At 46.3% G+C, this 14,557-nt stretch overlaps 1 protein-coding gene across 1 annotated transcript; it reads right to left on the bottom strand.

Annotated features, from left to right (window-relative positions):
• Positions 1–1,122: 1,122 nt before the first annotated feature.
• Positions 1,123–14,521, bottom strand: LOC125941263 (uncharacterized). The gene is made up of 3 exons (XM_049658233.1): positions 14,154–14,521; positions 11,198–11,321; positions 1,123–6,544 (listed from the first exon to the last, which is right to left on the bottom strand). Exons 1-3 carry the CDS (start codon positions 14,519–14,521, stop codon positions 2,672–2,674), a joined length of 4,365 nt encoding a protein of 1,454 aa, XP_049514190.1. The 3' UTR covers positions 1,123–2,671.
• Between the last annotated feature and the right edge of the window lie 36 nt (positions 14,522–14,557).

Below are 14,557 nucleotides of genomic sequence, written 5' to 3'. Positions count from 1 at the left end.
AGCGTAGTGTCAGCTCCTGGTCCGTTTCCGTATCTCTTAGCGAACTGTCTTGTTGACCATGCGCAAGTGCCTTGACCCCACGATGATAAAGTTACATCTGTTGTCTCTGGGTTGGTCTCGTTTTGTTAGTTAAATGCCATTAGTATTCTTTGGGAACTTCACCCAGTTTTCGGTATCTTTGCGTGACCTCCTCCACGCAAGCTTTGGTTACTGGGTGCGTGCCATTCTTGAATTTTGAATGACAAAATAAATCCTTTAAAATTTCTCCGGTGATGGGCGCAGACGTATTGCAGCTTCTACTGCCTCACAAGCGTCGGCGGTAGTGGTGGACGTCACGCTAGAAAGTGGGCCGATCATGGTGATAGTGCAGAAAGGGTCCAGGCTCAACGGCACATACCTCTGTGGGCTCGGGGACCTGTAACGCGCCTTTTAACTACCCTCGTCACGTGGGACCCAAATAGACCCCATCACCAGCCCTTACCCTGTCGAAGGAAATTGGGGCAAGTGAAGCTTGTCGCCCGACTGTATATATATATATATATATATATATATATATATATATATATATATATATATATATATATATATAGGGTGCCGATTCTAGTATGAGGGCTTCCGAAGCCTAGGTGAAGCATCAGCGAAGAGCCGAGGACCCCGAGCTGAGGGAGCGCGATGTTGGGGCCAAACATCACGGAAGAGCGGCTGCGACGCTGAGTTTAGGGCAAACGAAGTGGAACGCCTGCGACAGCGTCGCCTGGCCACAGGCTTCGCTTACCCCCCTTTTCTCGACAGGGGAAGGGCTCTGAATGTTTTTTCAACGAGTTGGAAGTCAGCGCTTCATTTCTTCTATCCCATCGGTTTTTAGAAAAGGAGTTCTCTTCACGCAGGCGTACAGGGATGATGGCGCTCCTTTCGAAACGTTGGCTTTAGGGTCAGCTTCCTCTGTACGCCCGCTGTTCATTAGTTCATTCCATCTTTCTGTGACCCACCTCGGTTATTACCAACACAGAGCAACTCTCAACAAACGCAACATTTTCCCACAGATTTTTGAAGAAAGAAAACAAAAAAGAACATGAAGTTTTAAGCAGTAATGCAAGGGCACCGGACATAAAATCGAAAAACTCTTGTAATGTTTATTTTTGTGAATACGACAGCAACTCTTATCTGCGTTGAAAGTAAGCATAAATGTAACAGACCGTAATAGAACATGTCCAGAAATAACGCAGCCCGCGCGCTGAATAACAAGGGTCTACTGTGTGTCTCGGCTAACGTGGGCCGAGCTGTTTAAAAAAAATGGGGAGGCTACGAGAAACGACGATGGGACTAATGGTGTTTCGTTATCAGTCGAATTGCGCACGCTGGTGAATTTTTCTGGTAATATTGATTGGGTAATTAGCCAAACTTTCTGCCTAAATTTAATATTACGTGCACATTTACGTTAGCTCGAATGTCAAACGGTGCGTCGCATTCGAAAACGTACGCTCAACAGTTTCCAACTCTCTAAATTTCCCCAGTTATTGTTTGCGCGCTTCAATGTTCAGGCGCTAAACGCGAAATAGAATGCCAAGTGAAGGCGGGCCCGCGCGTGTCGGGGTTTCAAAGACTCAAAAAAAGTTTCAAAAAAGGGGTTTCAAAAAGTCTCAGTGGCTGATTTTGGGACCGCAAGAAAGTTACAGGGTTACAGTTACCGTTATATAGGCTGTTGGCTACTGTTTTCTAGCAAGTAGCCGCGGCTGGCTTGCTTTCTGTCTTCTTTTTTTTTTTTTGCTTTGCTTTGCTTCAGTCGTATTTTTTTATCGCCGCTCTGTCACCAAGTCAGCCATAGAGTACTGTTCATTCGCTGCCCGCCTTCGCTTCGCATTCGTTTTAGGGTCTTGCACCACAACTTTGGGCCGCGGAAAATACAACTGGGGAAAACGTAGTGAGGTGGAAGCTGTTCAGTATGATGCTTTGAAATGCGATGCATCATTTCACATGCAAGCTTACGCAGTTATGCAAGTAATTTTAATTTGGCCGTTAATTTTGACTGATTCGCTAAGCAATGTTACAGAAAAAGATCACCAGCGTGCGCAAAGTGCTCGTCGTATATCGTAGCACTTTTTTAATGAGCTTGGCCCGCGTTAGCTGCGACACATGGTATAATAAAATAAAATGCCTGTATCTGCGCAAGTTAGCTTACCTGCGACGGTACAAATCTTATGCACACAGACCTCTGGTCTTTGCACGTGGCTCAAAATCGTCAATACAGTGAATACGAACGAACAAAACACAGGGTAGCAAAGTAAAATGTCGGTACTCTTGAAGAAATGGGAAATGTGGTCACTTCACTGTCATCGCGACATTGCTCGCAAGCTGCCTACAATGTTATCAAAATAAAACAAAACACTTTGTATACCATAGAGCGAGTCCTTGCATACAAGAGTACTCTTTTCGGATATTTCGCCGCCCCGAAAGTGCACAATATTGCCTTGTCTGCTTCTCTTCTATGATGGGTACAAATGTGTTGAGATTTTCCGGAAGGCGGCATTCTCGAATGAGCCGGCAGCCAAGTACACCAGGCCTCGCTGTGTACACGGGCAGGTGGCACAGATCAGATTGTGCCAGTTCCGGAAGCATTCCGTGAAAGGAGAGTGTTTAGGGACCGTTGTGAGGGCACGATGACGTGAATGGTTTACCACTTAGGGGATTTCCCGACATCGTCCGGACCTTGCAGCTTCACGCCTCTGATGGCCATGAAACTGTTGGCTAGCGGGTTGTTGCTCTTTGGCGGCTTAAGCAGCTGCTCAATCGCTGTCCTGTCCACCTGTTTTCGGTCCTGTTGCGGTGCCACGAGTTTGGCGGCGAGGTTACGCACGTTGAGGTGGCCTGGCCAACGGTGTGCAGATTTGCGGGCCTCCTCGCGGTCAGGGCCTCGGGTAGAGTCTTGCCCGGTGGCGGTGATCGGTGCCACAGTGGCGGCGGCAGCACCTTGTGACGGCCGTGCCTGCTGAACGACTGCGGAATCGGGCACGCCGATATTCGTCGAGCTGGATGCCGATTCCTCCGCCGCTACCGCATGTTGTCTCGCAGAATTGCTCAGAGGAGTTGCCGGGCACTTAGGAGTGAGGGTGACGCGCGCTTTCTGCGAGGCAGAAGATCTTCCCAGTGTCTGCAGGACGGGTCCTCGCAGTGTATCTTGAATTATTTGTAGCACGCGCCGCTCGTCTTCCTCGGTCGCTCGCACTGTCGCACCGTCACCCCTGTCCCAAGAGTTGTCGCGGCGCGTTGCCATTCCTCTTTCGGCTTGTGCTACCCGTCCGTCCGTGTTGTAGTCGCCAAGTCCGTCAAAGAAGAATCGCTCGCCAGAATAGGTGTCGACTGCATTATCCTGAAAAGGCCCGTTGTCACGTTCTCTGCCGAGCCACCGCGAGGCGTTTGCATCGCTTTCTGGCGTCACATCGTCGAAAACATCTCTCCCTTCAAACAAATCATGTTCCCGTTCTCCTGTTGAGATGTCATGTGGGTTCTCAAGGACGCCTCGATAAGCATGGGCTGGTGATCCTTGAAACGCCTGTCCTTGCGCGTTCCGCTGTTCCGGCGCTTCCTGCACGCTGATGCCGTTCAATGTAACAGCTTCGTAAAAGCCGTTTGATGATTCAGAAGGCGGAACACCGGAGTCGCTGACTTCCCGGTTGGCATGACAAACACCGTAGCGATAACCTGTCTCGGTATTCGTGCATCTTAACTGCCCTGGTATTGCTCTGCCAGTCTGTTGTTGGGGTCTTCGCTCGAAGCAGAATTCTCCTTTGTCCGTAGACCGCGAACCTATGAAGCCGCGTGGAAATCCTGAAATACGATTGCCTTGCTTCTCGGTAGAAGCGCTGAGTTCCCTTTCACAAGGCAATTGAGCGTTAAAGGCTACTTCCAGTTCCTGCGAAACCTCCCGATCATCCTCAGTCATGTTACGCTTTGCTCCAAGCATTCGCGAACATGAAGCATCACGTGTTCTGACGGGTGGCATTTGACTGCCAGGGGACGTTTCGGAGCAGTTGGCAGCGGTTCCCGCGCGCATTACGGGATAGTTGTCTCTGTACACGTTGTAGCGACTGACGTCTTTCACTATACCACCAACGGTATCGGCACTCTGTGTGAGATGACCAACCCCCAGCATATCAGGTACTTTCCGAGGGTCATTTTCCCAGTGTGCTGGTTGCTTGTCTACACCGAGTAGGGACGGTTTGATTTGGTAGCCTGCGTATCGAATATTGCTTGTGGCACCCAAGGACACAGTTACGGCATTGTTACGAGCTGCGCACGAATATGCAGTTCCAGCGTCTGCTGAATCGGACATGTCAGAGCTTCCTAACAAATTGCGTCCAAAAGAAATATCGCGGAGATCCACGTTGGTGCTACAACCATGATGATCTTCTGCCTCGTTCAACATACCATACGCAGATGCACTCCCATTAACAGGAGTGCTGGAACGCGCCTCCATGCGATTGTACCTGAACTTTGCTAGGTCGGGCAGGTGGCAAGCGCCTGCGTTCGACGCCTTGTCCCCATACAGCGCTAGCGGCACTGTCCCAGCGCACTTCTTGGCGGGGAAGTACCGCGTGATGCGGTTGGACTGATCACACAGCGGCTTCCTCTTGCGTTTGTTTCGAAATACTCCCGACGAGTCGAGCATGCGAGTGTTCCTTTGTTGTTTCCCCTTAACAAATGTACTGCTTCCACCGTTTGTTCCTATTCGCATTTGCTGCTCGGCGTTGCCGCTCAGTGGTTTATACCAGTCGCCTATCTTTCCGCTAGCTCCTAGCTTTGTCCTGCTCACGTTTTCCTTTAGCCTTTCAAATCTAACTTTACGGCGCGGTGACCCCTCTTCCAAGAGGTCTTCCGGAACATTGGAGTAAATATACCCGGAGTTTTTTGCTGAGGAGCACTTCCTGGGTGATTCCATTTGTTCGCTTCGTCTCACATTGTGGCCAATATTTGCACTCAATGAAGCATCTACTGTCTCGTCCTCCGCCAATGGCTGCAGCGTAATCCGCTCCTCATCGATTATTGGACAATCCAGCACCGGCGAACCGAAGGCAATGTTGCCCGTCGTATCCCACCTATCTGCGGTCGATTCGGCGACAGCAATATCGCCCGGCATAGCTTTAAAAATTTCAGCACTCCAACCTTCTTCAAGCGCGTCCTGCTTCGATTCGTAGCACATTTTGGCTCGGGGCTTTGTACCCACTTTTTCGTTCTCTTCTTCCCAGGACAGAGGACTTGCAGCTGAAAAGGCTGCGCTCGAGCCAACGGCATTGACCCCAGTGCGGATTTGAGGAGAATTACTGCGTACGGAGGACGTCTCGACGCCCCTTCCAATGCTGTAAGCTTTTGAGCAATGTACCACCTCCTTATCACCGTGAGTTGCTTTGTAAGTGCGTTCGGACAACGGCGTTAATGAGACACCACGTTCGAACGTCATCACTGATCGCTTCGAAGGAGGAGAAGCAGTACTATGGCGTATTGCAGTGCGTTCTGTCTGGCGTTTTCGTTTCTCCTGGCTGCAGTCGATTCGTTGCACCGACTTGGCATCGCTGGCGAAATCGTCGGTAATGTAAGGTGATGGCTCAAACTCGACGGCGGCTGAGGTGCCGAATGTTATATCAGGCTCTGACGACTCCGGCAAAGTACCATCCCAGTCGCATTCGAAGATGGCATTGAATTCGACCAGTTCTGGTTCCTTCATAACGTTTTCCGGGTGTATGGCTGGAAACGGTGCTTCCGAGTGTAGCTGGTTAACCGTACGCGGTGCGACTATGGCAACGTTATCCTTCTTGTCCACGCAAGTGACTGCCGTTATCGACAAGCGGTGTGCATGTGGCGAGTTTTCCCGTTTATTGAGATCCTTGATCGACCTCTCTGCGATGGCCGACACTTCTTCGGTGAATCCTGATTCGTGAACGATTTCTTGCTCGACTTTGGTGGTAGGACAAGGTTTCCTGACAGCGGCAGTCTCCTCTGTGCCGTCCCCAGCGAGCTTCTCGCCATCGGCGGCGCTCTCGGCCGGCTGGCTTGGATTCCCTGGCACCTCCTCGCTTTCCGGAGGCTTACGGAGCGCCTCCGCATAATTTACTAAGCTGCCTTCGGGCCCTGAGGTGATTTCGTGTTCAGAGACAACTGGCCCGCTGGCTGTGAACTCTGCGTTTGACACGATACTGCAGTCGTCCGCCGTCGCACCGAACGTCGACGGCATGGACAGCGTGTCTTTTTCGCAATCAATGAACTCGGAACCATCCTCTGCATTCTCTTGCTCTTGGCAGCCTTGCCCGTTTCTCGGTGTCGCCACTTTCGCAGGGTGACCAAGGTCAGGGCATTTGTCGTCGTCGGTGTCTCCTGGCTCGTCATCAGGTTGCGTAAGGGTCAATACCGCCCGAGACTGTGTCTGTTCGACGACAGACGGTTGACGGGCCGTAGGGTCTTCAAAGGTGTTTGCACTTTGTAACTCGCGTGGCTGCTCTTGAGACGAAATCGTCTTGGTCTCTTCGATGACGGCGACCAGCGCTTCCGAGACCTGTTCAAGAAGAGAAGAGAAGCAAAGAATGTGAATAAATATTAGGCATCATTCGTGAATATTGAAAGTTCAATAGCTAATATTCAAAATAGTTTAAAAGCTAACCGTACAACGTAATGGTACTATCAGCAATGTAAATGGAAATAAAACAGTTTGCATGAGTGACATTCTGAGAAGACTCAAAAGCACCAGGAACAAGAGTACATTGCAGGTTTCTGTGACAAGAGGTAGCAACGACAGTCGAGGAAATGGTTGCAAAAGTTAACGGCAGACCATAGTCCACTTGCCGTAATCTGCAGCAAGGCGCGAAAAATATTCGGCACTTTACATTTAGCCGTGAAGTATCACCATAGTCCCACCCTCAACAAGGCACAAAAGCGCGCCCCTTTGCAACCACTCATAAATAAAAAAACGTGCGGATGGCTTTCGACAAAAGTGCAAAGCCCGCCAAGCACGCCAAGCCAAGCGAAGCCCAGAAAGAGCACTCACGCCACACCACTCACACCACACCGTCAGCTCTCAATTGAGAGCTGGTGTTGCTTCTAGAGGCTAACTAGAAAGCCTTTGGTGCAGTCCAAGATGCCAAGCCTGTGCATCAGCAACGTTGACTGATACGCAAATGAAACACGCAGAAATTGAAAAGGGGACACAAGCAATGAAGTACTGGTGGAAGAGGTTCAGTCTTTACATGTATGGAAACTGACCTTCGCCCGCGAGAAACCATCAGAAAGAAACTAAGGTAGGCGAATATTCCAAGTTTCCAGCACGAATCAAACAATACAAATTAGCTATTCGTATTTGAAAAAGGACTATTCGGTATTGTCGAACTCACAAATCTAACCAAATAACCTACTGCTAAAGTCTTGCTACTCTACTCTGTCTAATAAATAAATGATCATAAATTATCAGAAACGAAACGATAACAAAAGCTTACGAAGCAATGCAGACACAAAATGGGTATTGCAACCTTGGTTTTCGGCTTTGCGGTGTAGGCCTGCATGACAACCGTGATTTTTGCTTGTAATCTGTCATTTAGTGTTTCTCGAAGTCTAGTCATGTAGTAGTTTTATCTTTTACGCTAGATCCAGTGATGTTTTCATTTCAAGGGCCGGTTTACACGTGTTTACGGCTCACAAGTCCTTCAGCAGCTCTTTTTTTTTTTTTCCACAACTTCCGATCTTTTTTCGGCAATCATTCATTTACTGTCTTCGGAAAGCTATAGTCCTATAGTAGCCATTTATTCTTGCAAACTTGATTGCAACTAGACTCTAAATTGTTTGAGAGTTTATTTGGGCATTTTTAATGAAAATTGGTGATGTTGTATGTGAACGTCATCCTTTGATCTCGATTTTTTGCGCTAGATAGTTCAGGCATGGTACCTAATCACGGCGGAATAAATATTGCTGCTGCAGCTATACGCGTCTGCATTTGATTCGATTGCTTGTTTGATACTTACTGTGCGCATTGGAATCGTATTCTAAAAAGTTAATATTCGCCCGCATCTAAAAGAAGTAATTTCAGACGCATAGGCATAGATAGCATACGCACCCACACTTGTATTTGTTACAAAACGAATGACTTGTACATTGCAGACTTTATAATCCGGAACTGTCGAACACGTCAAAGTGAAAACGCATGCAACGAAGAGATAGAAGTACTTGCTATTTTACCCATGGCTGAGGAGAATCCCTTTAGAGAAGAACTTGAGTTTGGCCTAGTTGGTGTTTACTGCATGACATGTTGACTGCTAATCAAGGACAAAGACGAAGAAAGAGAAACACAAATCGTCGTTTTGTGTTTCTCTTTCTCTGTCTTTATCCTTTATTAGTGGTCAACACGTCATGAAGCCCTTCAGAGAACTGCACACAACAGTAGAACAAAATGGCATGCTACCATGTTTCATAGAAGTGCTAATATGTAAAGGGACGTGCGTATATAGCCCAAAATTAAAAAATAAAAAATTGCGCTTACCTGTTGCTCAAATTTCGCAAAGGCGCATTTCATGGTTCCGGTTCTTCAATTTAACATTTGGCACAGTTATTTGGCTAGTTTTAAAGAAAAAAAAACAATTATTTTTCCTTATGGGGATGAAAGCTGTTGTCAACGCTACGCTGATGATGATGACATTTATTGACATCAACCTTGAAATGAGGCGAGGACAAATTGTCTCCTAGCCTGCTTGATTTATGCAGGTTTTACTACATCTATCGCTATCTAACCTATTGCCTGCCTGATATTGATCCTAACTTTCGGACTTAAAACATTTATCATTATATGTACTGCACCATTATCTACCCTTGCACTGACTCCGGCTCTATCCATCTCTTCCTCGCTTTTCTTCCACCAATACTCTAATCGTCTCTTTGCCTATCTCGACAGCTGACCAGTTAATCTTTCCATCTGTTTTGGATCTTAATACTTCTGGAAGTTGAACACTCCCTATGGGTCTCGCTGGGTCAATAAATATCTTGGAATTCCATTTCGATGTGCTGAGTCGTTCCCGGCATTTTTTTGCAGCCCACACACGCCTCATCCTGTGGCGCATATTAGCTCCGGTATGATCTTTTTCCTCAGGCAGCCAGCTCGTGCCTCAAGTATCAAGGCACTCCCCTTTGCGTTATTATGCAGATATTGTCTCCTGATTTCTGTCTTGCCATTTCGTTAACCTCCATGGTCTTTTGTGTCACCGCCTGTCGGCAGCTGGCGAAAGCAGCCGTTATGGGAGAGTTATCATGAGTTGCCGCTCCGCTGGAAAAATAAAGGAAGGTCGCCTTTCGTTAGGTCAAGTAACATCGATCAATTTATGCTTATACCAGCAAGGACATATACTCTTAAGTATTCTCTGCTTCCGAAAACAATCAAATAGTGGAATAGGCTGCCGTATAATATAATTAAAGTCGATTCTCTACAGCGAGTTCAAAAATGTGTACAGGCACGCGGTGCTGCAACCAACTTAACTCGAGCATTGTGTTTTAGGAAGTGCACTGTTTTATGTGATGTCCTCTTTTTATTTTTATTTTTTTCTCTCTCAGATGCCCCTTCCTTCCCCCTTGCCAATAAGCTCTGGTTGTAAAAGATTTCCGGGGGGGGGGGGGGGGGGAGGCGGAAGGGGAGAGCATGCCATTTCTTGATTTTGATACTAAATGTCACACGGTTCTTGTGACAGAACTTTCAAGTGACTATTTCCATGTTGATTGGGCTAACGCTTAACTTTCGTGCTACACTCCCTGTGCTGGTATATTTAATTTTACCCAATGTTGGTCGCTCAATAACAAAACAGGTTATATGCGTTGTTCCACCCTGTATGTGCCCTCGGGCTAGCAGTGTAAATGAATTAACTAATTATTTAAGCATTAATTGTTAATTGAATTATTATTTGTTTGATTTATTATTTCCTTGTATATCATTAGTGAAATAATTGTGTAATAACGTAGGACGAGCACTCATCATGTCGGCTTGATCGTTTTCGTCCTACTTCGTTCTCATCTTTTCGTATTGATAAGCTATCTAATGAAGTGCGCAGTCTAAATCAGACGTGCTCCATTTGTGAAGCGTCCCACGGTAAGCGACCACTGAACAAAACTCTTTTTCCAAAGAATGTTTTCGATCTTCTTTGGGAGCGAGCGGCAGTCGACCAGTGTGACTTAAAGGAAAGCCCGTGTGACATGCTTGACTAAGGACGCCTTCATTTTGCTGAACTGCGAAACAGCACATCGTGAGAAGTAATCATGACAATTAAGCAGTAGACTGCAACACATATGGATATCCCAGAATTGTCGAATGAGATAGCCGTCCATGGTTCACGTCACGCGTTTAATTTATTCTAGCTGATAACATTGGAGAACTTCTAAATAGGGTAGTGCAGACCCTGCAGAACCCACTATAGGACGCTGGGCTACAGATGACAGTGGCATCTGCATAGAAGCGCTGAACGCAAGTATTCATATGAAAGCGATCATAAGGGATGTACTTGGGGAGTAAGAAAGAAAAGTCGAGACGGAGTGCTCGGTGTCGACTATATTTTTTTCTTCTTCCCATCTACCCGCGCTACAACCATCCTTTTAGAAATGGCATGCCGGCAAGCACAAGTCGTCGCGACTCTGAACCCAAGAAACATTCTTCAAGACTGAAACCTCAGATCACCGATCAATCCCCTTCGGCAAGACAACGGGAACACTACCAATGAGCAGCGTAATGCTGAAGTCAATCATTGTCCGTATTTTGAAGCATGAAAATGTGTCCTCAGATAAATACGCATCTGAGGCACTCAACGTAAAAGTAGGACTCAATGTACTTCTGTGGGAAGGGAGCTGCGTGTGGACACCAGCCACAAATGCTGGAAAGCACACCGCGCCCAAGGCTCTTCCGGGCGTCCTTGTACTCCTCGTTTTCTTGTCTTCTGGAGTGTCTTCCACCTATTCGCGTCTCCTCCTGTTCCAATCCTTTTCCGCGTATTACCACGAGAACATGTATTCTCGTGACGCTACGCGAAATAAATGAATATGGAAATAAGGGAAATACTTCATTCGCTAAAGAAACTGATGTCCCGTTCTGTTAATGGCTCCACTTTTGCATATTTTTACTCGCTACTTCGCTGCGTGACTCCTCGGTCGGTTATGATGCAGTTTCGCGCGCAAGCAGCCGCATGTGTACCTGTTCCTCCAACGTGGCGTCGGGTTCGCACAGTTGGTCCTCGCCAAGCCAAGCCAGCGATGGGTCTCCTCCGAACGTGGCTCCCGTTCCGATGTTCTCATCCGTTGCGACGAAGATGTTCTTCCTGAAAGAGAAATTTAAAGACCATGAAAGGACAAAAGTGTGCCTGCGGTATTCGCAGTCGAAGCTCGAATTAAGCTGTTTAACATCCCAAAGCAACAGATGCGGGCAATGCGGGACATCGTAGCGGGAGTCTCCAGGTCAACTTTGACTACGTGGGCCGCTTTAAAGTATACACTAAATGGAAACACTTTAATTGGTTTAAAGAGACAAATTATACTTTCAAAAGCCAATTTTTAATAGTTTCTTGGTAAGAGCTTCATTATTACAAAAAGAATTACGGACAAATTTTTAGTTTTTTCCCGTTAATTTCGCGGCGAAAGCCGGACGCCGGTTTGTGAGTGTGGCATCATAGATTTCAAACTAATTTCCCGTATTGAGAGCTTCTGTCTGACCCTTTTCTTGATAAGTAATTTCCTACTTTTATTGTGGAGAAACAAGGTAGCTATGGAATCTTCGTAGATGTTTCCCAAGGTATACATGTATGCCTTCTGTGTACCTTGATTACGCAATGCCTCCATGACTGCTGCTATCTCTACGGAAGCAAAGGCATTTTCATAATCTAAGAAAGCTATATAGGGAGGTTGACTGTACTCCGCAGATTTCTCAATTACCGAATTGATGACAAGGACGTGATCCATTGTAGGATATCCCTTTCTGAAACGAGCCTGTTCTCTTGGTTGACTAAAGTGTTGGCCTGATTCTATCGGAAATTATCTTGGTGAATATATTACGAAATACTGAAAGAAAGTTAATCGGCCTACATTTCCTCCATTCTTTAACGTCTCCCCCATTATGAACAACATTAACAACATTCTTATGAACAACATTAAGAATGTTGTCATTCTTACAGCTGCCTGGTACACTTGAAGTCGTAAAGCATTACGTATAATGGGCCGCAAGCTTTCGTTAGCGTAAAATCTCCTCCATCTTTGATTAATTCGACTGTTATTCCATCTTGTCCTGCCGCTTTTTTTCCGGGACATTTCTCTCGACGCCCTCCTAACTTCGTCGCTATTTATAGAACGAACCTCTGTATCCTGTTCATCACTACTTCGAATGAAAATAGCTTGGCTGCTCTGGGAAATGTACAGGTCCGTAGAGAATTCTTCTGCATGCTTTTACTGTGTGATCTAAATTGCTGATGATATTACCCTGCTTATCTTTCAGTGCATACAAACACTGGCAACAAGTGGACTTGTCTTTTTCAAGGCCTTGTCTTTTTCAAGGCCGTGAAAAAGACAAGTCCACAAGTCCACGTTGGCTCCTGCTCTCATCTTGTTCTCGTTTTGCTCATGTTCCTGTGTTACAATCACAAAATGGGTGTATATGAGCCACGCACCATCAAACAGGTAGATCATCTATATCTATCTAGATCACCTATATCATTTATATCTATCTATATTAGACAAGCCATAGACTGCACTTTGCGAAGAAGCATTGAGCCGCCGCCCTTTCCGCTTATGAAGGCCGCCTATAAGCGTTTCGAGAAAAGAGTGTGATACATTTATCATACGAGAAAAGCTCAGAGGCCGAACATCCAAGAGAAGTGTTCAAGTCTGCAAGCCTGGCATCTTCAGGTAATTTAGGCTTCGCTGCAGGACGCTGGTTGTGGGAGGGAGGTAACCCCTGTACATGTTTTCATTCCTTTGAACTCAATATTTCTTGCCAAATTGAAGCGCTCAAAGCTGCACCGCCTGTCAGAGCTTGTTACAAACGTAACTGGTTACATGTAATTGGTTACTGAAAGAAGTAATTGAAATACAGTGAGCGCGCTATCGAGGAAACAAAGTAATCGTTAAATTACAAAATTATCATAGAGTGCAATTGGTTACAAGCAAATAATTAAATGTAATTCCTTACGTACACGTTCGGGCTTGGTAAGCCAGAAAAGCCGCAAACACGAAAAACGCGTGGTTCGCCCTAAAGCTCCCGCTACTGCCCGCCGTGACGTCATATATTTTGATGGCGTCTACTAGGGCCTAGTTAACTATTTATCGCTAAAAACAAATGAGGTTGTAGTATTCTAAAGGAGATAAAGAAGTTTCGCGAGCTTTTCGCTCAACCAACAAGCCTTAAATACGAAAGAATACTTGAAATCAGTGCCGTCACACTGACCTTACCAGGGTATCTATGCAAAATTTAAAAAAAATGAACTTTTAACTTCATTTGCTCTTCTAATCTGTAACCTATTATAGCGAAATTGAAGAAAAATGTTTTCAAATAATACATTATCAGTCTAAACTAACTTACTGTTTCTCTTAAGCGTTCCTTTAGGCAATGTGCACATGTGCTTGTGAGTGCGTGAGCGCGTACTGGAGGCGTGCGTGTCAGCCAGTTAGTTAATAATAATAATAATAATAATAATAATAATAATAATAATAATAATAATAATAATAATAATAATAATAATAATAATAATAATAATAATAATAATAATAATAAATTTCATTCACTTCAATTCGTACAACGTGTTCTAGCCTGCTTAAGCGCTGCCGCTTGTGTGCGGGGCTTGGCAGCCAAGTTAAGCACACGAAACAACAGCGAATAAAGCATACTAGAAAAGGCAAATAAGAAAATCTACCAATTACGCAGCAATCCGATGTGCGACGAACAAAAAAGAAAGCTAACAGTACAAAATGACAGTAAATTTCCCACCGTGCACACTTTCACACACGAAATGAAAACATTAAAGACGAGGCAAACACAGTAAATTGCCTCAGTCTATGTTATCGTTCAAACGACGGTCGAAAAAACTTCTTAAGCGTCTTTTAATGCTCTGGATGGTTCGTTTTTAGGCGAGTGAACGAGAGAGAGGGACAATGAGCGCGAGAACCTGATCAGCTCGACGTCGTCTAGGGGCCTGTCGTCGGCCGTGAGGAACTCGCCCAGGCACTCGACCTCGCACTTGGCCAGGCACTGCGCCAGCATCTTCTCGGCGTCCACGTCGTCCGGCCGCCGGGCACGCACGAGGAGCGGGGGCTCGCGCACGAGCGCGTCGCCGCCCGCCACCAGTCCTGCGCGCAGCCCGTCAGTCACGTGACACGCATGCACGGTTCTGAACAGAAGGAAACTGCCCCGCTCAGAGACTCCGTGCTCACTCTTCATAACAAGTACTCCTCGCCTCACTCCAGGCACTTTAATGTAGCTGTTTTGTGTCTCGCCACACTTGGGGACCTGCAGGCTAAACAATCGGGTCGCCATATAGCGGTAAATGCGAGAGAAACGCTCTAGCAGACC

The sequence above is a fragment of the Dermacentor silvarum genome, chromosome 11, assembly GCF_013339745.2.
Source record: "Dermacentor silvarum isolate Dsil-2018 chromosome 11, BIME_Dsil_1.4, whole genome shotgun sequence".
NCBI classification, from domain to species: Eukaryota; Metazoa; Arthropoda; class Arachnida; order Ixodida; family Ixodidae; genus Dermacentor; species Dermacentor silvarum.
The sequence above is the reverse complement of the archived record's forward strand: the minus strand, read 5'-3'. Positions and strand labels throughout refer to the sequence as shown.

Excerpts from the sequence above, each read along its gene's own strand:
- LOC125941263 (XM_049658233.1), bottom strand. The coding sequence starts at position 14,521 with ATGGCGACCCGATTGTTTAGCCTGCAGGTCCCCAAGTGTGGCGAGACA. Across the intron at positions 11,322-14,153 it reads GACGACGTCGAGCTGATCAG|GAAGAACATCTTCGTCGCAA; the intron begins GTTCTCGCGCTC and ends TTTCTCTTTCAG. Across the intron at positions 6,545-11,197 it reads ACGCCACGTTGGAGGAACAG|GTCTCGGAAGCGCTGGTCGC; the intron begins GTACACATGCGG and ends CTTCTTGAACAG.